Below are 23,037 nucleotides of genomic sequence, written 5' to 3' on the forward strand. Positions count from 1 at the left end.
ATGTCGAACGACGGGTGGGTGGGCACCTGGAGGCCCCACCGCCCCCGCGGCCCCATCGCCGCCCTCTTCAAAGGCCCTGGGCCCAAGTATGGGCTCCCCACCAACGTCGGTGAGTCGGGGCGGCGGGAGGCCGGGGGCCGCGGTGCCGCCGGTGAGCCGGGGGACAGGCACCGGGGGTCCCGCCGCCCACCGAGCCCCCCGCCCGCCCAGGCTACCGGCTGCACGACCCCTCGCGCTGGCGCGCCCCCGCCTACAGCTTCGGGCTGCGCACCGAGGGGCGGCTGCACGAGCGCTCCCCCGGGCCCGTGTACGGGCTGGCCAAGGGGCTCACGGTCCACGGCAAGGACGGGACCCCCGCCTACTCCATCTACAGCCGCCCCCGCGACCTGCGGCCCATGGACACCCCCGGGCCAGGTGAGGGGCCGGAGCCCTGGGGGGGTGGCGGGGCTGGGGACCCCGGCCGTGCCCATGGCCGTGCCCGTGGCGAGCCCCCCGCTCTGCCCCCAGCCCGCTACGCCCCCGAGAAGGCCAACGCGTTGGCTTTTCCCTCGGCGCCTGAGTTCTCTCTGGCCTCCCGCACCCGGCAGCTCAGCGCCCAACAGACACCGGGTAGGACGGACGGGGGCCGGGACGGGCCCCCAGCGTCGTCCCTGGGCTGGGCTGGGACCCCCAACATCCCCCCTGGGCCGGGCTGGGACGCCCGTCATGATCCCTTCATCATCCTTGGGCTGGGACCCCCAGCATCCTCCCTGGGCTGGGACCCCCAACATCCCCCTCAGGATGGGTTGGGACCCCCAATGTCCTCTCTGGGCTGGGACCCCCAACACCCTCCCAGGATGGGTTGGGACCCCCAGCATCCCGCCTCGGCTGGGTTGCGCTCCCCAACATCCCCCCTGAGATGGGCTGGGACCCCCAATGACCTCCCTGGGCCGGGCTGGGACACCCATCATGAGCCCCCCATCATCCCTGGGCTGAGCCCCCCATTTTCCCCAGGCTGAACACCTCCATCATCCCTGGGCTGAGTCCCCGACCATCCCCATGCTGAGCCCCCATCATCCCCGGGCTGAGCCCTCCCTCCCTGCCCAAGGGGGGTCCCCCCTGCCCCCCCGGCCCCCGGCAGAGCCCCCTGCTCCCCGTTTCCCCAGGCCCCGCTGCCTACCGGCTGCCCCCCATGCTGGGGCCGCGCGTGGTGAACAAGAGCTCAGCCCCCAACTACTCCATCCCGGGGCGCAGCACCCACGGCGCCTTCTACGAGGATCTGTGCAAGGTGCCATGGGGCTGGGGTGTCGGGGAGCTGGGGTATTGGGGGCTGGGGGGTCAGGGGCTGGGGAGTCAGGGGGATCGGGTGCTGGGGGTCAGGAGGTCTGGGGTGCTGGGGGACTGGGCTGTCAGGATCTGGGGTGCCAGGGGGCTGGGGGTCTGGGTGCTGAGAGTCTGAGGTGCCAGGAGTCTGGGGTGCTGGGCTGACAGGGGAACAGGGGTCTGGGGTGCTGTGGGGCTGGGGGGTCTGGATGCAAGGGGTCTGTGTGCTGGGGGTCTGGGAAACTGAGGGGTCTGGGTGCTGGGGGTCTGTGGTGCCGTGGGGCTGGGGGGGTCTGGGGGTCTGGGTGCCAGGGCTCTGGGTGCCGGGGCTCTGAGTGCTGGGGGTCTATGGTGCCATGGGGCTGGGGGGTCTGCGAATCTGGGTGCCGTGGGGCTGGGGGGTGTGGGTGCCGGGGCTCTGGGTGCCGTGTGTCTGGGGTCCGTGTGCCGGGGACACGACCCCGCAGGCTGTGCCCGCAGACGCCGGGGCCGTGCGGGTACCGCGTGGTGAGCGCCGACGTGTACAAGCGCCGCGCCCCGCACTACTCCATGCTGGCGCGCACCGCGCTCCCCGGGGACAACACCCAGAAACCCGGCCCCGCCGCCTACAGCCTCGAGCAGGTGGGCGCTGCGGGGGTCCCGCCGGCGCGGGCGGGGCCGGGGGGCGGCCGGGGGCGGCCGGGACCCCCCCGGCGTCACCGTGTGTCCCCCCGCCCCGCAGCGCCGGCCGGAGGGGCTGACGTTCGGGATCCGGCACTCGGACTACGTGGCTCCGCTCATCGTGGACGTGCCCGAGTAGGGGCCGCGGGGCCGCGCTGGTGGGAGCGACCCAAAGATCGATGGATGCACCAACCCCTGGCTCTGCCCGTGTGTCGCCGTGTCCCAGGCGGGGCTGTCCCCGCTCCGCCGTGCCCATCCCGGGGGGTGGGAGCACCGGCCCCCCCAGCTGCCCCTTCCCCGGCCGTGTCCTGCTGTCCCCTGGAGGGCCATGCATGGCGAAGGGGGCTGAGCGCTGGCCCCACAGCCCCATGGCTGCGAAGGGACCGGCCGCCCACATCTCCTTTGGTGCCCCCCACCGGCACCCACTCAGCCCCCCACCCACTCAGCCCCCTGCTCTGTCCCCGGGTCACCCCAGCGTCTGGGGGACACGCACGGTCACCCCGATCCCATAGAGGACCACGGGGTGTGGGGTGGCATTGGGGTTCCAGCCAGGGAGGGGACACTTGTCAGCAAAGTGCTGTGGGACACCCCCCATGCTGAGAGCAGCGTGGGTGCTGCACCGACCAGGTGTCACAGGTGCCACCAGGTGTCACAGGTGCCATGGGTGCCACAGATACTATGGGTGCTGTGTGTGCCATGGGTACCACAGGATGTGTGGGGCCGTGGGTGCCACGGGACAAGTGGGTGCCGGGGGTGCTGCGGGTGGGGACCCGAGCGCCGTGCGGGTCGGGGGGGGGGTGGCCGTGCAGAGGCCTCGGGCATCGCCTGGGGGTGACCCTGGGGGCGCCCAGCGCTGTCACCCAGGCGCTGCAGCCCCCCCGCCTGCCCCACCCTCGCCCTGGGGACAGAGTCCAGCGCTGGGGACGCCTCCTCGGCGCGGGCACGGGCCGGGCCGGGCAGGCTGGGCAGCCGGGCGCCGCGGGGGCAGCGGGGGCAGCGGGGGCCAGCCGGGGGGCCGGGGGACGGCGGGGGGGCGGCGATGGCCGCGCAGGCCTCCCTGCCCACCCTCATCCGCAAGAAGCGGGACGGGGAGCGGCTGGAGGAGGCCGAGATCCGGAGCTTCGTGCGCGGCGTCACCGAGGGCACCGCGCAGGAGGGACAGATCGGTGGGGGCGCGGCGGGGGGCGCAGCCCGGGACACGCTGAGGGGACGGGGGGCAGGAGGGGGGTGTGGCAATGGGAGGCGGCAGGGGACACAGCTGGGGCACGGGGGGGGACATGGCACCGGGGGACACGGGGGAGACGTGGCCAGGATGGACCTGGGGGGACATGGCCAGGGGACCTGGCACAGGGACACGGCAAAGGCCAGCGCAGCGGGACACATGGGGGACGTGGCCAGGGCAGGGTGGGGGTCCCCAACAACGGGTGGGGGGTGCAGGGCAGCGCATGGGGCACTGCTGGGACATGGCAGGGGGGTCATGACCAGGGGACGCAGCTGGGGATCCCCCTGAGGGGACAAGAGACCCTCAGGGTGGGACGGGGATGTCAGAGCCGGGGGCTGCGGCGCCCTGGGGGTCCCGGGGGGCAGCGGGGGTCACCGTGCCCCGTGTCCCCAGGCGCCATGCTGATGGCCATCCGGCTGCGGGGCATGGACGGGGGGGAGACGCTGGCGCTGGCGCGGGCCATGGCGGGCTCGGGGCGCGCGCTGGCCTGGCCGCCCGCCTGGCACGGGCTGCTGGTGGACAAGCACTCGACGGGCGGCGTGGGGGACAAGGTCAGCCTGGCCCTGGCCCCCGCCCTGGCTGCCTGTGGCTGCAAGGTGAGTGGGGGCACCCAGCGGGGTCCCTGTGTCCCCTGTGCCCCCCTGCGCCCACCCGCCCGCGCCCCCAGGTGCCCATGATCAGCGGCCGGGGCCTGGGCCACACCGGGGGCACGCTGGACAAGCTGGAGGCCATTCCCGGCTTCTGCGTCACCCAGAGCCCCGAGCAGGTGAGGGACAGGGACACGGCCACCGCCGCACCGTCACCCTGCAGGGACACCAGGCTGGAGGGGACTCCCATGGGACATGGGATGGTGATGGGACACAGAGCTCCGGTGGGATGGGGGATGCCAGTGGGACATGGGATGCTGATGAGACACAGATGGCAATAGGATACCGGGTGCTGGCAGGATGGGGGGTGCTGAGGGGACAGGGGATGCTGAGGAAACATGGGATGCTGACAGGATGGAGGATGCCGAGGGGACATGGGATACAGGATGCTGACAGGATGGGGGATGCCGAGGTGACATGGGATACAGGATGCTGACAGGATGGGGGATGCCGAGGTGACATGGGATACAGGATGCTGACAGGATGGGGGATGCTGAGGGGACAGGGAATGCTGAGGGGACACAGGATGCTGACACAATGCGGGATGCTGATGGGACACAGGATGCTGACAGGACAGGGGATGCTGAAGGGACACAGGATGCTGAGGGGACATGGGACACAGGATGCTGACAGGACAGGGGATGCTGAGGGGACACAGGATACTGAGGGAATATGGGATGCTGAGGGGACACAAGATGCTGAGGGGACACAGGATGCTGAGGGGACATGGGATACAGGATGCTGACACAATGTGGGATGCTGATGGGACACAGGATGCTGACAGGATGGGGGATGCTGAGGGGACATGGGATACAGGATGCTGACAGGATGGGGGATGCCGAGGGGACAGGGTATGCTGAGGGGACAGGGGATGCGGATGGGACACAGGATGCTGATGGGATGCAGGATGTAAAAGGGACCCAAGATGTCAAAGGGACACAGGATGCTGACACAGTGAGAGATCCTGATGGGACACGCGATGCTGATGTGACATGGGATAGTGATGGGATAATAGAGCTCCAGTGGGATGTGGGATGTCAAGGAACTCGGGATGCTGATGGGACAGGGGATGCAGGATACTGACAGGATGAGGGACACCGATGGGACATGGGACACCGATGGGACATGGGACACCAATGGGGCATGGGACACTGATGGGGCATGGGACACTGACGGAACATGGGACATCAATGGGACTTGGGACACTGATGGGGCATGGGACACTAATGGGACATGGGACACCGATGGGGCATGGGACACTGACAGGACATGGGACACCAATGGGACATGGGACACCGATTGGGCATGGGACACCGATGGGACATGGGACACCGATGGGGCATGGGACACTGATGGGGCATGGGACACCGATGGGACATGGGACACCAATGGGGCATGGGACACTGACAGGACATGGGACACCAATGGGACATGGGACACCGATGGGACATGGGACACCGATGGGACACGGGACACCAATGGGACATGGGACACTGATGGGGCATGAGACACCGATGGGACATGGGACACCGATTGGGCATGGGACACCGATGGGACATGGGACACCAATGGGGCATGGGACACTGATGGGGCATGGGACAGCGATGGGACATGGGACACTGACGGAACATGGGACATCAATGGGACATGGGACACCGATGGGGCATGGGACACTAATGGGACATCAATGGGACATGGGACAGCGATGGGGCATGGGACACTGATGGGACACGGGACACCGATGGGACACGGGACAGCGATGGGACATGGGACACCGATGGGACATGGGACACTGATGGGGCATGGGACACTGATGGGGCATGGGACACTGATGGGATATGGGACACCGATGGGACACGGGACACCGATGGGACATGGGACACTGATGGGGCATGGGACACTGATGGGGCATGGAACACTGATGGGACATGGGACACCGATGGGACATGGGACACCGATGGGGCATGGGACACCGATGGGACATGGGACACCGATGGGGCATGGGACACTGATGGGGCATGGGACACCGATGGGGCATGGGACAGCGATGGGACATGGGACACTGATGGGACACGGGACACCGATGGGACACGGGACAGCGATGGGACATGGGACACCGATGGGACACGGGACACCGATGGGGTGTGGGACACTGATGGGACATGGGACAGCGATGGGACATGGGACACTGATGGGATATGGGACACCGATGGGGTGTGGGACACTGATGGGACATGGGACAGCGATGGGACATGGGACACCGATGGGGCATGGGACAGCGATGGGACATGGGACACCGATGGGACACGGGACACCGATGGGGTGTGGGACACTGATGGGACATGGGACAGCGATGGGACATGGGACACCGATGGGGCATGGGACAGCGATGGGACACTGGATGCTGCGAGGGCCCCGCGCTGACGCTCGCCCCGCAGATGCGGAGCATCCTGGAGCGCGTGGGCTGCTGCATCGTGGGGCAGAGCGAGGAGCTGGCGCCGGCCGACCGGGTGCTGTACGGGCTGCGGGACGTCACCGCCACCGTCGACAGCCTGCCCCTTGTCACCGGTACGGGACGGACAGGCGGCTGGCGCGGCGCCCCGTGGGCAGGGGTGGGCAGGGACGGGCAGGGACTGGCAGGGACGGGCAGGGACTGGCAGGGGCGGGCAGGGACAGGCAGGGACTGGCAGGGGTGGGCAGAGGCAGGCAGGGGTGGGCAGGGACAGCAAGGGCAGGCAGGGACAGGCAGAGACAGGTAGGGACAGGCAGGGGCAGGCAGAGACAGGCAGGGGTGGGCAGAGGCAGGCAGGGACAGGCAGAGGTGGGCAGGGGCAGGCAGGGGCAGGCAGGACGGGGGCAGCAGCCCAGCGAAGCTGCCCCCCCCAGCCTCCATCCTGAGCAAGAAGGCAGCAGAGCAGCTCTCAGCGCTGGTGCTGGATGTCAAGTTCGGGAGCGCAGCCCTGTGCCCCACGCAGGACAGCGCGCGGGAGCTGGCCCAGAGCCTGGTGAGCCCCCGGCCCCCTGGGAGCCCATTGAGCCCTCTGTGAGCCCCCTGTGAGCCCCCAGCCCCCTGTGAGCCCCCATTGCCCCCTGTGAGCCCCCACTGCCCCCGTGAGCCCCCGGCCCCGCTCGTGCGCAGGTCTGGGTGGGCGAGCAGCTGGGCATCCGCACGGCGGCCGTGCTGAGCCGCATGGACGAGCCGCTGGGCCGCTGCGTGGGCAACTCCCTGGAGGTGCTGGAGGCCCTGGAGTGCCTGGAGGGGGGCGGCCCCCCCGACCTGCGGGAGCTGGTCACCGCCCTGGGTCAGCCATGGGGACAGGGGGACGTGGGGACGGGGTGGGCACGGCCTGGGTCCCCACACGCGTCCCCTGCCCCAGCCCTGCCGCCCCGCAGCCCAGGGGTCTCCCTCACCCCCAGCCCTGCCCCCCCCCGGCCATGGGGACCTTCCCTGGGTGTCCCCCCGCCCTGCAGCCCCCCAGCCTTGGGCTCTGTCCCTGTCCGCACAGGAGCCCTCCCCTGCGCACTCCAGGGTCCTGTCCTGTGTCCCTGTCCCCTCCCCTGACTTGCCCCCTTCCCTTCGACCCCCCAACCCATCCCCCTGCCCCCTGAGCCCCCACACTGGCCCGCCCATCGCCCCCATCCCCCCCCATCCCCCTGCCCACCCCAGAGCTGGTGTTTCACCCACAGCGGGGACGGGGGGGGTTGCGGGGTCCCCACCGTGGCCCCCCCGCAGGTGGGCTGCTGCTGTGGCGCTGCGGGCTGGCCGGGGGGGTCCCGCAGGGCCGGGAGCGGCTGGGCCGGGCGCTGGACGACGGCTCGGCCCTGCGCACCTTCGAGGCCATGCTGGGGGCGCAGGGGGTGCCCCCCGGCACCGCCCGCCGCCTCTGCGCCGGGACCCCCGAGCAGCGGCGCCGCGTCCTGGGCCGGGCCCGCGTCTGCGAGGAGCTGCCGGCGCCGCGGGGGGGTGAGCGGGGACGGGGACAGGGGGGCAGGGGGGGCAGGGGGGACAGGGGGGACAGGGGGGACAGGGGGGCGGGGACAGCGCTGCCCTGCCCATCCCCACCCCCACCCTGCCCTCCCCCCGTGCTCCCCCCACCCCGCACCCCCACCCTGCCCTCCCCCCGTGCTCCCCCCACCCCGCACCCCCTGCCCTCTGCTTCACCCCCATGCGGGGTGCTCAGGGCTCCCCTGGCTTATTCCTCACCCCCCCATACGGTTCCTGCTTGTGTCCCCCTCCCCACATCCCCTGTCCCTGGGGTTCCCCACACCCCCCAGACCCTGCTCCCCCTTGGGCACCCCAACCCCCAGTCCCCCCAGATCCCTGCCCACACCCCCCATCCCCTGTCCCTGGGGTCCCCCAATCCACCAGACCCTGAACCCCTTGGGGACCTGGGGCTCTGCAACCCCCGTGGTCCCTGTGTCCCCCTGCCTGCCCCACACCCGCTGCCCCTGGGGCTCCTCAGCACCCCAGATCCTGCCCACCCCCCACTCCCCTGTCCCTGGGGTCCCCCAATCCACCAGACCCTGAACCCCTTGGGGACCTGGGGCTCTCCAACCCCCGTGGTCCCTGTGTCCCCCTGCCTGCCCCACACCCGCTGTCCCTGGGGCTCCCCAACACCCCAGATCCCGCCCACCCCCTACTCCCCATGCCCTGTCCCTGGGGGTCCCGGGACTCCCCATTCCCCCGTGGTCCCTGTGTCCCCCTGCCTGCCCCCCACCCGCTGTCCCTGGGGCCCCCCAACACCCCAGATCCTGCCCACCCCCCACTCCCCATCCGCTGTGCCTGGGGCTCCCCCCCGCCCCGTCCCGGGGTCCCCCCTGCCCTGTCGCTGGGGGTCCCGGCGCTCCCCGGTCCCCGCCCACGCGTGTCCCCAGGCTGGGTGCAGCGCGTGGCGGCGCTGCCGCTGGCGCGGGTGCTGCAGGAGCTGGGGACCGGCCGCGCGCGCGCCGGGGACGCCGTGAACCCCCGCGTGGGGGCGGAGCTGCTGGTGGCCGCGGGGCAGCGCGTGCGGGCAGGTACCGGCACCGGCACCGGGCGGGGGGGCGGGGGGGAACAAGGCGCCCCCCCCTCCCGGAGCCCCGCCCACCGCGCGCTGCCCGCAGGGGAGCCCTGGCTGCGGCTGCACCACGAGGGGGCGCTGTGCGGCGCGGCGCGCCGGGCCCTGCAGGGGGCGCTGTGCCTGGGGCCCGCCCCGCCCCCCGCGCCCCCGCCCCGCCTGGCGGAGACCGTCCTGGGGCCCGGGACCCCCCCGGGACCCCCCGCACCCCCCGCAGCGGCGGGGGACGGGCGCTGAAACCGCGTCCCGCCCGCCCGGCCCGGGGTCACGGCCGGGTCACGGTCACGGCCGCGCCCCCGCGGCGGCGCCCCCTGGCGGAGGCGGCGGGCGCGCATGCGCAAAGGCGCCGCCTCACAGGCGTGCCCAGTGCGCATGCGCCCGCCCCGCCCGCCTCCCGCCCCGGTACTTCCGGCTCCGGGGGAGCGGCGCGGCGGGCACCGCGGGCGGCGCGCGGCTCCGGGCGGAGGGCAAAGGTCAGAGGGGTCACAGGGCACCGGGGGCGGGGCTGGGGTCAAAGGGCACGGGGGGCAGGGCTACGTGATATGCGGCAGTGACGGGGGGGAGGTCAAGGGGCACGGGGGGGTCAGCGCTCGGAGGCCAGAAGGGCCTGGCTGGGGGTCAAAGGGCAGGAGGAGGGGGCTGAGGGGTCAAAGGGGAGCTGGCTGAGGGGTCAGAGGTCACCTGGGAGTCAGAGCTGCGGGTCAAAGGGCAGCAGGCAGGGAGGCAGAGGCACTGGGGGTCAAGTCCAGGGCAGAAGGAGGGGGGCGAGGGGTCAGAGGGGGCTGGGGTGAGGGGTCACAGGGTCGAGGGGTCAGAGGGGCCTGGGGTGAGGGGTCAGAGGTCACAGGGTTGAGGGATCAGAGGGGGCTGGGGCGAGGGGTCAGAGGGGGCCAGGGTGAGGGGTCAGAGGTCACCTGGGAGTCAGAGCTGGGGGTCAAAGGGCAGCAGGGACGGAGTCAGAGGCACTGGGGGTCAAGTCCAGGGCAGAAGGAGGGGGGCGAGGGGTCAGAGGGGGCTGGGGCGAGGGGTCAGAGGTCACAGGGTCGAGGGGTCAGAGGGGGCTGGGGCGAGGGGTTAGAGGGGGCAGGGCCCAGGGGTCAGAGGTCACAGGGTCCGTTCCCCTCCCCCAGCCATGCTGGCGGCGCTGCTGCCCGCCCGCTGCCTGCGCTGCCTGTGCCGCTGCCCGCGCCCCCCTCCGCAACGCCGCCTGTCAGCTCCGGCCCCCCCGGCGCGGGCGCGGCGGGGGCTGGGGCTGTGTGCGCGGCTGTGCGTGGTGGCGGGCGCGGGCGCGGCGGCGGGCGCGGGCTGGCTGTACCTGCGCGCCCAGCGCGAGCGGCGGCGGCGGGAGCGGCGGCGCGCGGAGCTGCGGGCGCTGGCGCTGGGCCGCGGCGAGTTCCGGCTGCAGGACCACGCCGGGCGGCCGCGGCGCATGGGCGACTTCCGCGGGCGCTGGGTGCTGCTGTACTTCGGCTTCACGCACTGCCCCGACGTCTGCCCCGAGGAGCTGGAGAAGCTGGGCCGGGCGGCGGAGCTGCTGGAGCGCGACGCGGCGCTGCCGCCGCTGCAGCCGCTGTTCGTGACGCTGGACCCCGAGCGCGACGACGCGGCGGCGCTGGCGCGGTACGTGCGGGACTTCCACCCGCGGCTGCTGGGGCTGACGGGCGGCGCCGAGGAGGTGCGGGCGGCCGCACGGGCGTACGGCGTGTACGCGGCGGCGGGGCCGCGCGACGACGACGGCGACTACATCGTGGACCACAGCGTGTTCATCTACCTGCTGGGCCCTGACGGGCTCCTGCTCGACTGCTATGGCCGCGCCAAGACGGCCGCGCAGATCGCGCAGAGCGTGCGCCGCCACATGGAGACCTACGAGCCCGTGCTCCAGGACGGGGAATAAACCGTGCGGGTGACAGGGGCGTCCTGTGGCCTTGGGGACGGGGGAGGGACCCCCACCAGCGCCAGGACTGGCCCTAGAAGGTGGTGGGGCCCAGCAGACAGACAGAGGGACACCTGCCAGCCCTCAGGACCATCACCTGGGGGAGAAGGTGCCAGGCAGGCAGGTGGAGGGATCCCCCCCAGGACCATCCCACAGGAGGAGGGCTCAGGGCAGGGGGGCAGAGTGACCCCCCCAGTCCCCAGGACTGTCCCCTGGGGAAAAAGGTGCCAGGCAGGTAGGTGGAGGGATCCCCCCCCACCAAGACTATTCAGGACCATCCCACAAGGAGGACGGCTCAGGGCAGGGGGCAGAGTGACCCCCCCAGTCCCCAGGACTGTCCCCCTGGGAGGGAAACCCCAGGTAGGCGAGGAGAGGGTCTCCCTCGCCCCCCAGGACCATCCCCCAGGTACAGAGGGACCCCCACCACCCCCCAAGACCATCCCAGGGGGAAGGTGGCACTGGGGAAGTGGGCACAGGGACCCCTGCTGCCCCCAGGACTGTCCTAGGGGGGAAAAGGGGCTCCCGCAGCCCCCCAAGACTATCCCACAAGGAGTGAGGTTCTGGGTAGGGGGTGGAGTGACCCCCCCCAGCCCCCAGGATTCTCCCAGGTGAGGGTGACCCCCAACAGGTGGGCAGAGGGACCCCCACCACCCCCCACAACTGTCCTGTGCTAAGGGAGGCCCCGGGGTGGGGGGGCACAGGGAGGCCTCTGCCACCCCCACCTGCCCTTCAGGGCCCCCCAGGGCTGTCCCCGGGAGGAAGGGGGTGCCAGCCCCAAAGAAAGAGCCTTTCCCTCCCTGAGCCCCCAGGACAGCAGAGCGGGGCCAAGGTGGGGTTTATTGCACAGGGGGGGCTGTATCTGGGGGTCCGTCTCAGGGCCCAGCCAGGGGGGGCTGCAGGGCGTGGAATCGGTCGTGGGGCTGCGGGGGCGCGAGAAGCCGCAGCCGCATCGTGTCCACCGCCTGCTCCAGCCCCAGCTCCTGCGCCAGCTCCACCACCCTGTCGTTGGCCTGGGGGGGACAGGGAGGGGACAGCAGTGAGGGGGGGTCCCGCAGAGCCCAGGGGAGCCCCCCGTGCCCCCCACACTCACCAGCTGCAGCGCGGCCAGCATGTAGCGGCACACTTCGAAGGGGGGCTGCCCCGCCACCAGTGCGGCGAAGGGGTGCCACCGCCCCGGCGCGCCGCAGCCCTGCGCCAGCGCCTGCCCGTAGCCATGGATGTCAAAGGACGCTCGCTCCTCCTGCGGGGACAGGGGGAATCAATGCGGGAAGGGGGCTGTGACACGCCCAGACCCCCCCTGCCCCCCCGGCCCTGCCTGTTCCTGCAGCAGCGGCTCCATCTGCTCCTCCCAGCGCCGCACGCGCTGTGACAGCTCCGTCTCCTGCGCGAACTGCTGCGAGCTGGCGATGAACAGCTCCTGGGGGGGAAATAGGGGGGAGGGCAGCGGGGACACCCCCACACTCCTGCTGCCCCTCCAGGGCTTGAGCCCCCACTGCCGCCCCCTGGCCCTGTGCCCCCCCACTGTGGGCACCTACCACGTTCCTGCGAACCAGGTCGGCGTAGCACAGCGAGCCCGGGTTGGGGGGGTCTGCGGGGGGGCAGAGTGTCACCAGCAGTGACACAGCACAGCCGCCCCTCCACTGAGCGGGGACAGCCCCAGGGGTGGACAGAGTGGGGGTTTGGGATGGGGGGGGTGCAGCCCTGCCGCCTTGCTAGGGCTCGTGCCGAGGGGGGGCACATGCCCAGCCCCTCCAGTACTCACCCAGGGCCACGTCGCCGTCCCCCAGCTCCTCTGGGCCCTCAGCCAGGATGTCCTCGTGCTCCAGGAAGTCACCTGCTGGGAGGGGACACCCCCTCAGTGCCCCCCGGGGGATACCAGCCCCATCTCTGTAAGGGCACCGGTGCCACAGGGGAGGCAGGAGGGGACCCACAGCTCGGGGGGGGGACGGGGAGACCCAGGTGCCCACATACCTGCCCCATCCTCGCTGTCACCCCCCAGCTGTTCCTCCAGCGGCTCCAGCTCCTCCTCACATGGTGGTGGCCACAGGGGCTTCTGGCAGAGAACACCCCCAAAATCCCCCTGAGCCCCCAAAAGGGGCTCCACACCCCATGGGGTGGGGGGTCCCAGCGAGCCCAGTTTGCCCTCCTGGGGCCGTGCCCACTCACCTCCTGGCGCTGCAGCTTCCTCTGTGCCGCCACCCGCTGCCTCAGCTGCTTCCAGTACAGCATCTCCAGGTCTGCAAGAGATGGGGGGTGATGGGGGGCCCTCTGCTCCCCGGGCTGGTCTCAGCCCCTCCAGCCCGCCCCCAGCACACCGAGGCTGTCAGGTGCCCTCCCACACTCCCCTCGCCCGGGTTTGCAGCTACGGGACAGCATGGAGGCCTCTGCGGCCCCCACTGTGGGGGAAGCAGCCCCGTGTCCCCCAGACCCATGTCCCCCGGGACTGAAAGTCATGGAACCATTTTGGTTGGAAAAGCCCCTCAAGGTCATGGAGTCCAACCATAACCCAGCCTGTCCCTGCCCCGTGTCCTGAGAACCTCCTGTCCGTCTGTCCAGCCCTCCAGGGATGGTGACTCCAGCACTGCCCTGGGCAGCCTGTTCCAATGCCCCACAGCCCTTTGGGGAAGAAATTGTTCCCAGATCCAACCTCAACCTCCCCTGGCGCAACTTGAGGCCGCTTCCTCTGCTCCTGGCGCTTGTTCCTGGGGAGCAGAGCCCGACCCCCCTGGCTCCAAGCTCCTTTCAGGCAGTTCAGAGATCAGAAGGTCTCCCCTCAGCTCCTGTTCTCCAGCTGAACCCCCACGTCCCTCAGCCGTTGCCATCACATTGTGCTCCAGCCCCTCACCAGCTCCGGTCCCTTCTCTCCACTCGCTCCCTGTACCTCACTCTTGCCCCCCAGTGCCCGGCCCACTGCCCAGAGCCCCCCTGCAGGAGCCACAGGCTGGAGGGATCTGTCACCTCCCCCCCAGCCTCTGCCACCTCCCCTCACCTGCAAATGTCGGCCCTTTGCTCTTGGGTTTCCGGCTGCCGGCACCGTCGGTGTCTGTGGGAATTGGAGAGAATTAAAGTCACAACGGTGGAAGGTGCGGACACCAGGAGCACACCTGGGGACACTACGGGAACAGCAGCATGTGGGGCCTGCAGCAGCCGCAGCCCCCCATTGACAGCATAGCCACCACATCTGCTGCTGTCACAGCAAGCAGTGAGCCCGTTGTCACCTCCAGAGCCACCTCCCTCCCCAGAGGCGTCCTGGCCCATCCAGGACAGTCACCAAGAGCCCCAGGGCAGCAGCTCCTGAGCCTGATGCAGCCCAGCCCCCTGGGAGCAGCACAGCCCGTCTAGGGGCCAGTGAGGGGCACAGCCCCAGTTTGGTGGGGGGAAGGTGAGGGTGACAGCGGAGCGTGGCCACCTCTGTGGTATGGGGACACCTGCCTGGACTTCTCCCCCTTCACAGCACAGCTTCGTGGCTGCTGTTACTTGACACTCCTCGTGCTCTCACTTGAGCCCCGTCCTGCCAAGGTGGGGAGCCCTGGCCCCTTTGTTCTATCCTGGATAACTTGCCCCTTCCTCCTCCTCAGGACTTGGGCCAAGGCCAGGTGAGGAGATCCCAAATTAAAGGTGACCCACGTCCCATCCAGTGAAGGGAACAGAGTCACTGGGGGAGCTCTGGTAGGACTGAGACCGGAGCTGAGACACCGGCTGCCGCGGGACCCAGAGCCACTGGGGAACCGGATCCCCCCGGGTGCGTTTTGGGGCAGCCCTTCCCAGAGAGCCCGGTCCCCCCACGAGTCTGCCCAGGCCTGCTGGGATCAACACCCTGGCTGCAACACTCACAGGAGGCAGAGAACCACTTCATGAAGTCCTGGAGCTTCCTCGGGCCCTTCCTCTTCCTCTTGCCACCCACCACATCGTCCAGGCCACGTGGCACCAAGAAGGGCCTCCCTGTGCACACAGAGACAGATCAGAGAATCGTTTGGGTTGGCAAAAAGCCCTCAAGCTTAGAGAGTCCAACCATTCACCCACCCCGTCCCTGCCCCATGTCCTGAGAACCTCCTGTCCGTCTGTCCAGCCCTCCAGGGATGGTGACTCCAGCACTGCCCTGGGTAGCCTGTTCCAATGCCCCACAGCCCTTTGGGGAAGAAATTGTTCCTAAATCCAACCTCAACCTCCCCTGGCGCAACTTGAGGCCGTTTCCTCTGCTCCTGGCGCTTGTTCTGGGGAGCAGACAGGAGTGGCCCCGTCTGGCACCAGGCGCACAGGGCACTGGTACCGCAGGGACAGTCCTGTGTCACAGCTCTAATCAGAGCTCAGCCCCCCACACGGAGGGTCTGGCCAGGACAGCTGACCCCCCCCAGGCCTCTCTGCGCCCCGTGGGGCTGGGACAGACCCGCCGTGGCTCTGGGGACACTGTGGGACAAGTGGCTGTGAAATGGAGCCTCACCCCCCTGCGCAGCCAGGCCCGGCCTGGCCAGGGTAAACTGAATCTAGGGAGCAGCCCCCCCTCCCCAGCTCCCCCAAAATACCTTTCCTGAAGGGCTTGTCCTCGGAGTCGCCAAAGGGGTCGAGGCTTTGCCACGGATCCAGCAGCTCCTACAGCAGAGCAAGCACAGGTGAGATCCACAGAGCTCCCACTGACACCGCAGGGGTCACCCCCACAATGGCACCAGCGTAGGGGGCAGGCGGGGATGTCCTGGGGTGTCCAAGCGTGTCCCCCACGGTCTCAGAGAGGCTCCCCCTGGCCCTGGGCTCCCACCTTGATGTGGGCGTTGGGGTCCTCCGGCGGCACTCGCTCCCGTGCCCGGGGCGCACGCTGCAGATGGGGAACAAGGTGGTGAGCTCCTGGTGGCACCAGCAGTGACGCGCAGGGCTCAGGGGGTCTCGGGGAGGGGGCTTGGGGGCAGCATGCCCCCAGCACCCTGCCCACACCCACCTTCTGCGCCTCCACATGCTCCTCAGCAACTGGAGCCATTTCCATGTCGTCCTCCAGGGCCCCGGGCACGTCGTCCCCGCCGCCGATGTCACCGTCTAGTCCTGCGGCACCTGGCAGGGGAACCAAACGCTGTAAAAGCCTTTGGGATCCCCCAGTTCCCACGCCGGGGGGGTCCCTGTGTCATGGCCAAGGCACCAGCTGAACCTGCTGGGAGGACCCGACTGCCTGATGGTGACACGGCAGGAGCATCCCATGCAGGATGGACACACGCAGCCCATAACGACAGACAAACAGGCACAAAAGACAGGCAGGCAAGACAAGTGGCCAGACCTCTCCCCAGCCCACCGACTGCGCACAGCTCACCTTCGTCTTCAGAGAAGCTCAGTGCCCGGACGGGGTTCCCGCTGATGCTCCCAGGCTCACTGCCGGGGACATGGGGCTGTGCTCCTGGGGGGGTGACAGAGGCGGGGGGTCAGTGGCCGCTCCAGCAGGCAGGTCCCCTCGCGAGCCCCTGCCACCAGCACAGACACCGAGCAGCCTCAGCACTGTCCCCATAGACAGCGGAGCCCCCCCGGGTGCCCCCAGCCCCACAGTGGTGCCACCCCGATCCCCCCTGTACCTGCGGCTCCGCGGGGATCCCTGGGGCACAGGTGGGCGGGGGGCAGCCCCAACAGCTCCAGCAGGCAGGTGCCGGTGGCATGGGGGGTGCAGGAGTTCATCCGGAAATCCCGCCGGCTGGCCAGGAGCTCCCTGGTGCGGCTGCGGGGGGGCACACCCGTCAGGGCACCCCCAGAGCAGGCGCTGCCCTGTGCCTCTGGGAGGGAGCTGCTGAGTGTCCCCAAAGCCAGAACCCCTGCTCTGGGGGTATCGACCCCACCCTCCCGCTGGCCCTGCTCAGCTTCTCTGGCCCAGTACAATCCCAGATTTCCCAGTGCAATCCCAGATTTCCCAGCATGGCCCCAGCTCATCCCTCCCTGGGACCTCTCCCCATGTTCAGCTCCCAGCAGGACCCACACACCCACAGGATTATCCTTCTTGCCACCCAGTTTGAACTGGAAAGGTGCCGCTTCCTGCACTGGGGAACTGGGATAGCCCGACCTCATTACAGTAACTGGAGGGGGGACCAGTTAAACCTGCAGGAGTGACCGAGGAGAACTCACCTGAACAGCGGGTTGTCCTTCTTCTCCACATCTTCTGGGGGCACCAGGGACATGGGGGTCAAGGGAACAATGTTCACGGACTGCGGGGGGACAGGACAGGGCAGGAGGGTGTTCACCCCCTGGGGAAGCGCCCAGCACAACACAGCACTGCCCGGGAACCACTGTCCCCACAGGGCCTGGCTGGAGAGCAGCTGGCCCCAGCCACCTGTGGGGTCCACGTGGGGAGACCCCAACACAGGCTGGGACAAGCAGAGGGAGAACAGCGTCTCTTACATTGGGCTGATGGTCCTTCCTCATGTCCATGCTGGCCTGGCTGCTGTCCCTGACGTCATCCAGCGAGAGGAACTGCTGAGACACCCCCCCAGCTGTCACCCTCGGTCTGAGGGACCCCACCCAAGGCGGGGGACAGACACAGGGTGCTCCCACAGCTGCGCCACGCGGGCAGGACAGAGACAGCAGCGGTGAGCAGGGCTGTGGCTGCAGAGCCACTAGGGTGGGACAGGAGTGGGGAAGGGACGGAGGTGACACTCCCCACCCCGGGGGACAGTCATCGAATCACAGATGGTTTGTGCTGAAGGGACCGTCCCAGCCCCCCCAGTCCCCCTGCCATGAGCAGGGACATCTGCACCAGCTCAGGGTGCTCAGAGCCCGTCCAGCCTGGCCTGGGATGTCTCCAGGGATGGTTCAGCCACCCCCTCTCTGGGAACCTGGGCCAGGCTCTCACTACCCTCAGGGCAACAATTTCTTCCTCATGTCCAGCCTGAATGTCCCTTCTTTAGTTTAAAACAATCACCCCATCACAACAGGCCCTGCTCAAAAGTCTGTCCCCATCTTTCTTATGGGCCCCTTTTCAGTGCGGAAAGGCTGCACTAAGGTCTCCTGGAGCTCCTGTTCTCCAGCTGACCAGCCCAGCTCTCTCACCTGTCCCCAGCAGAGCTGTTCCAGCCTCGGGTCATTCCTGGGGCTGCTCTGGCCCCTCTCCAGCAGGTCCCTGTGTGTCCTGTGCTGAGGACCCAGAGCTGGACCAGCACTGCAGGGGGGTCTCAGCAGAGCGGGGCAGAGGGGCAGGATCCCCCAAACCTGCTGCCCACGTTGCTGGTGACACAGCCCTAGAGACAGCCCAGGGCCAGGACTGAGAGAATAGCGAAGCCCCGGGTGGATGGAGGGGGGTCCCTGTCACTACACGGGATGGCTCATCCCAGGGGGCTGTGGGTTGGCTGGTCTCACGACACAAAACTTGCGGAAAGCTCCCGCCGTGCCCAGGGGCGGATGCAGGGAGCCATGGGGTGAAGGTCCCTTGTGAGGGATGAGCAGGTCAGCACAGGCACGAGGCAGCACCCTCAGCACTTAATCAGAACAGGGAGGATCGCTGGGGGCTCCCCGCTGTGTGCAGCCCTCCCCGTACCCCTGCAGCCAAACCCGGCTCTGCTGCACGCGCCGCGCCCCACGTTGTGGCACAGACACCCCCTCACCTCCTGCTGCTGCTCCCCAAAGGTTGCGTCAGCATCGGTGCCGTCGGGCCGCAGGGAGGTGGGCAGCTTCTCCCGCCTGCACCGGGGGAAAAACACATGGTCAGGGGCTGCCTGGGGCTGCCGCAGGTTCCCCCCACCCCGCTGCAGCATCTCCGAGCAGGAGCATCCTGCGCTGCAACAGACAGCATGGAGAGGTGACAATGTGACCGGCTGTGGCAGTGGTACTTCCCCCCTCTGAGAGCTGCTGTGGCAGTTGTACACCCCCCTCTCCTTCCATGGGGCAGCTAATGGCTCTTTTGTGGGACCCCGAGCCATTGGACAGGGTCATTAGCAGAGGAGGGGCTCAGAGAAGCCAGAAGCTTCTGGAATGCCCACAGCCAGATCTAATCAGACTATAAACCAGGGTTCCTGCCGAAGATTCCCCTTGCATGGTGTTCCCGGAGCAGCGGGTCTGTGCTGGAGCCCTCCCCTCAGGCGGGAGCACCGTCCAAGGGATCTCCCCGGGACCGGGAGCGCCTCACCTCCTCCTTTGGGTGAGCGATCATTTCAGTCCTTGCTGATCAGGCAAGCGCAGTCCTTGCCGAACCAGGCTAGTGTTTATTTCCTATAGGTACCCGCGGCAGAGGGCTCTGCTTTTGTTTCTTGTGAGTGCGTGCATGCACACTGTGGATCCTCATTATTCTTATTTGTTGCACCCCAATAAACTCCTCAACTGATATCCGAACCTTTATCTTATGTTATCAGAGTGCTAATTAATTGTATAAACCCTGTTTTGGTTGGTTCATTGCCTGTACTTTTCTGGCCAGAATAAAGTACGTTTCGCCGCCTAAAACTGACTTTGGGGTCCCTCCGTGACACTGGCAGTGCCACCAGCACGAGCCACCGCGCTCAGGGTGCTCCTGGGAGGGCGGGGGCTGCGAAGGAAGGGGGGCTGGTGGGAATTGGGAATCCAGACTGCGTGACAAACACCCTCATGACCAAACGTGCCCGGCGACGCTCGGGAGCTCCAGTACAGAAGGAAATGTATCACTGCAGTCCCGCAGCACGGAAATAATTGGGGATGTTCAGAAATGCCCGCAGCAGCAGCATGTTGCTGCAGCCCCAGCAGAGCCTCTTGCAGATCCTTCGCATCGACCCTCCCTAAATAACCAGCAGGATTTCCTACAAGCAGAGCTCATGGCAGGGTTAAGCAGGGACAGGACGGGCCCTTCAAGAAGCTCATTTGCGTGGCTGGAGGCACAAAAACCCCGTTTGTCCCCAGATCCCCGCTCTGAGAGCGGAGGGGAGGGTCCTGCTGGCCGACCCCTCCCCAGCGAGGAGCACGTTCAGAGACAACAGCAGCAGCAGAGCCCGGCTCTCAGCAGACAGGGACCAATAAACCACGGGCCACCGTGCCCCCCAGGATGGTTCCTGCTGCCGATGCTGACTCTGTGGATGTCGGGTGCTGCCCTCGCCAGACACCACAGCAAAGGGCTGCGGCAGCAAAACCGCAGGGTGCGCATTGCCATGGCCCTGGGCTGGGATCAGCCCCACCAGGGCCCTTTCCTGCAGCAAAAGTCCTTCTCCTTATAGAATGGCTGATGGGGCTGGAGACCAACACCACAACAGGTGTGTTTGGGTTTTTCAAAGTGACACTTGCCCAGGTCAGCAGCAGCAGAAGCAAAACTCAGCGCAGGGTCCTGGACCTTCCCCTGAGCTCCCTCATCACAGAATCATTTGGGTTGGAAAAGCCCCTCCACATCATGGAGTCCAACCATAACCCAGCCTGTCCCTGCCCCATGTCCTGAGAACCTCATGTCCGTCTGTCCAGCCCTCCAGGGATGGTGACTCCAGCACTGCCCTGGGCAGCCTGTTCAATGCCCCACAGCCCTTTGGGGAAGAAATTGTTCCCACATCCAACCTCAACCTCCCCTGGCGCAACTTGAGGCCGTTTCCTCTGCTCCTGGCGCTTGTTCCTGGGGAGCAGAGCCCGACCCCCCTGGCTCCAAGCTCCTTTCAGGCAGTTCAGAGATCAGAAGGTCTCCCCTCAGCTCCTGTTCTCCAGCTGAACCCCCCACGTCCCTCAGCCGCTCCCATCACATTGTGCTCCAGCCCCTCACCAGCTCCGGTCCCTTCTCTCCACTCGCTCCAGTACATCCCTGCAGGGGGGGGCTCAGTTCCACCTCCAGAAGATGAGGCTCAGCTCACGCCCTGGGGCAGGAGCTGCCCAAGCTGGGCAGGGCAGAGCAGGGGAGGGCTCAGGGCTCAGCACAGAGGGGCGAGGGCAGCGCGGCAGAGCAGCGCATGGTGGGGCAGGCGGGGGGCAAGCGGCAGCCTTGGGCCCCCCCAGCAGGGGCAGCTTCACTCACTTCTTGTTGGAGAAGAGGTCGAGCACCTGGTAGACCAGCAAGTAGAGATGTTCCACCTGCAAAACAGCAACGGAGCCTCAGAGAGGGAAAAGCAGCTCCCAGAACCGCTGCTCCGGCTACTGCCGGGGTGACGCCCGCCCTCCCCTCGTCCCCACCAGCTGGAGGGCAGTTTCCTGACAACCTCATTGTGCTTTTTGGTGTTTAAGCCACTCTGAGACCAGATTTGGGAAAGCAGGGTTTGTACTCCACCCTCTAGGGGTTTTGTATTATAGAGGCTTTGTGTCCCACCCTCTAGAGAAGAAAGTACTACCCAGCAAAATTCTTGCACTTTTTCAGGCTCCCAGCCCCAACGCGTATAAAGGGCCTGAATTTAGGAATTATAAAATCACATCCTTTTATTTCCATTAGTCATTGTTACGTCCAGGTCTTTGGCACCCCCAGAGCAGCCCCCGCAGAGCTCAGCCTCGGGAACAGGACCTGAGGAGCCCCCTCACCTTCCTGCTGTAGACGCAGGCGGAGCCCTGGATCAGCATTGCCGCTTCGGTGAAGTTCATGGTGGTTTTGCCATTGTCAAAGGAAATGCAGACGTGTTCCAGCTGCCAAAGGCGCAGGGGAAGGGAAGTGAAACGCTGATCCACAGGATGGGTTGGGGGGCAGCACAGGGAGGGGGAGGAGCTGGGGGTGCGGGCAGAACCCCTGCACAGACATGGCCCACGGGTGTCACCCCAACATGCCCATCATGGGCGCAGGACCCCCTCACCTCCTCCAGGTACTCCCCGAGCTGCGTGGCCACGTCCACCTCCCAGTTCCTGGTGAGGTCGCGGATGGGCTGCAGCAGGTGCTGGAAGCGCGACTCCACGTCTGCCATGGCGGCTGCTCCCGGGGCCGGTAAATGGGGTTACACCACCTGTTTCAGGATGGGGGATCCTGCGGGAGGTGGCTGAGGGTCACAGGTCACCTGGAGCCAGGCGCAGCTGACATCTTGTGACAACCGGGTGGTGCAGGGACCAGCTGCATGGCGACAGGAACGCAAAGCTTCAATAAACAAAGGCAACAAAGATGATTAAGGGAGTGGAGCACCTCCCTTATGAAGAAAGGCTGAGGGAGCTGGGGCTCTTTAGTTTGGAAGAGACTGAGGGGTGACCTTATTAATGTTTATAAATATCTAAAGGGTGAGTGCCACGAGGATGGAGCCAGGCTCTTCTCGGTGGCAAACAATGATAGGACAAGGGGTAATGGGATCAAGCTGGAACACAAGAGGTTCCACTTAAATTTGAGAAAAAACTTCTTCTCAGTGAGGGTGGCAGAGCCTGGAACAGGCTGCCCAGGGGGTTGTGGAGTCTCCTTCTCTGCAGACATTCCAACCCGCCTGGACATGTTCCTGTGGAACCTCAGCTGGGTGTTCCTGCTCCATGGGGGGATTGCACTGGATGAGCTTTTGAGGTCCCTTCCAATCCCAAACATACTGTGATACTGCGATAAACGTAGAATCACAGAATAATTTTGGTTGGAAAATACCCTCAAGGTCACCGAGTCCACCCATAACCCAGCCTGTCCCTGCCCCATGTCCTGAGAACCTCATGTCCGTCTGTCCAGCCCTCCAGGGATGGTGACTCCAGCACTGCCCTGGGCAGCCTGTTCCAATGCCCCACAGCCCTTTGGGGAAGAAATTGTTCCCACATCCAACCTCAGCCTCCCCTGGCGCAGCTTGAGGCCATTTCCTCTGCTCCTGGCGCTTGTTCCTGGGGAGCAGAGCCCGACCCCCCTGGCTCCAAGCTCCTTTCAGGCAGTTCAGAGATCAGAAGGTCTCCCCTCAGCTCCTGTTCTCCAGCTGAACCCCCAGGTCCCTCAGCCGCTCCATCACATTGTGCTCCAGCCCCTCACCAGCTCCGTTCCCTTCTCTCCACTCGCTCCAGCACCTCAAGGCCTTTCTTGGCGTGAGGGGCCCAGAACTGCCCCAGGATTGGCGGTCTGGCCTCCCCGGGTCCCACACAGGGCGGTCCCTGTGTCTCTCAGCCTCACGGAAAAGCAGAACCCGCGGAACAGCCCCTGAGAACCCGCAACCGGGAAACCAACAACGCCTTCCAACACCTGACACGGCAACCGGCAGCAAACCCCCCGACAGCCGGGCCGCTCCGGCACTAACAGCGGCACCCAGCTCCTCCCCCCCGCAGCCGAGGCCCCTCGGGCCCGTCCGGGCCCCGCTCACCAGCCCCGCCTCAGGGCCCGCTCCCCGCCGCCATTTCGTGCTTCCCGCCCGCCGTGACGCGCGGGGCGGGGCCGTGCGCGCTGACGTGCGACGCCCC

At 67.5% G+C, this 23,037-nt stretch overlaps 4 protein-coding genes across 7 annotated transcripts; 3 read left to right on the forward strand and 1 right to left on the reverse strand.

The window, feature by feature from the left end:
* On the forward strand, window positions 1-2,148 carry CIMAP1B (ciliary microtubule associated protein 1B; the record flags this gene model as incomplete). Its single annotated transcript, XM_082056860.1, has 6 exons — window positions 1-109; window positions 211-414; window positions 508-609; window positions 1,146-1,267; window positions 1,783-1,923; window positions 2,024-2,148. 6 exons carry the CDS (start codon window positions 1-3, stop codon window positions 2,099-2,101), a joined length of 756 nt encoding a protein of 251 aa, XP_081912986.1. The 3' UTR covers window positions 2,102-2,148.
* An 853-nt stretch (window positions 2,149-3,001) lies between these two features.
* Window positions 3,002-9,125, forward strand: TYMP (thymidine phosphorylase; the record flags this gene model as incomplete). Its single annotated transcript, XM_082071218.1, has 9 exons — window positions 3,002-3,128; window positions 3,578-3,780; window positions 3,852-3,950; window positions 6,270-6,399; window positions 6,718-6,836; window positions 6,971-7,133; window positions 7,565-7,795; window positions 8,707-8,847; window positions 8,935-9,125. 9 exons carry the CDS (start codon window positions 3,002-3,004, stop codon window positions 9,123-9,125), a joined length of 1,404 nt encoding a protein of 467 aa, XP_081927344.1.
* Window positions 9,126-10,018: 893 nt separating this feature from the next.
* On the forward strand, window positions 10,019-10,795 carry SCO2 (synthesis of cytochrome C oxidase 2). Its single transcript, XM_082072336.1, has one exon. It carries the CDS (start codon window positions 10,021-10,023, stop codon window positions 10,780-10,782), a length of 762 nt encoding a protein of 253 aa, XP_081928462.1. The 5' UTR covers window positions 10,019-10,020; the 3' UTR covers window positions 10,783-10,795.
* Window positions 10,796-11,642: 847 nt separating this feature from the next.
* On the reverse strand, window positions 11,643-23,028 carry NCAPH2 (non-SMC condensin II complex subunit H2). 4 transcript variants are annotated; one of them, XM_082076376.1, is made up of 21 exons: window positions 22,941-23,028; window positions 21,492-21,742; window positions 21,226-21,327; window positions 20,732-20,787; window positions 18,384-18,459; window positions 17,185-17,256; window positions 16,912-16,991; window positions 16,371-16,510; window positions 16,115-16,198; window positions 15,752-15,861; window positions 15,575-15,631; window positions 15,345-15,411; window positions 14,656-14,763; window positions 13,811-13,864; window positions 12,988-13,058; window positions 12,793-12,874; window positions 12,584-12,658; window positions 12,357-12,409; window positions 12,137-12,238; window positions 11,912-12,061; window positions 11,643-11,831 (listed from the first exon to the last, which is right to left on the reverse strand). In XM_082076376.1, exons 2-21 carry the CDS (start codon window positions 21,597-21,599, stop codon window positions 11,694-11,696), a joined length of 1,785 nt encoding a protein of 594 aa, XP_081932502.1. In that variant the 5' UTR covers window positions 21,600-21,742; window positions 22,941-23,028; the 3' UTR covers window positions 11,643-11,693. The 4 variants fall into 4 exon arrangements, with proteins under 4 accessions (XP_081932502.1, XP_081932503.1, XP_081932500.1 ...); XM_082076377.1 differs by having other exon boundaries at window positions 12,584-12,655; window positions 17,185-17,259; XM_082076374.1 differs by having other exon boundaries at window positions 17,185-17,259.
* Window positions 23,029-23,037: the final 9 nt, after the last annotated feature.

This window comes from Streptopelia decaocto (genome assembly GCF_964273445.1).
Source record: "Streptopelia decaocto genome assembly, chromosome: 1".
NCBI classification, from domain to species: domain Eukaryota; kingdom Metazoa; phylum Chordata; class Aves; order Columbiformes; family Columbidae; genus Streptopelia; species Streptopelia decaocto.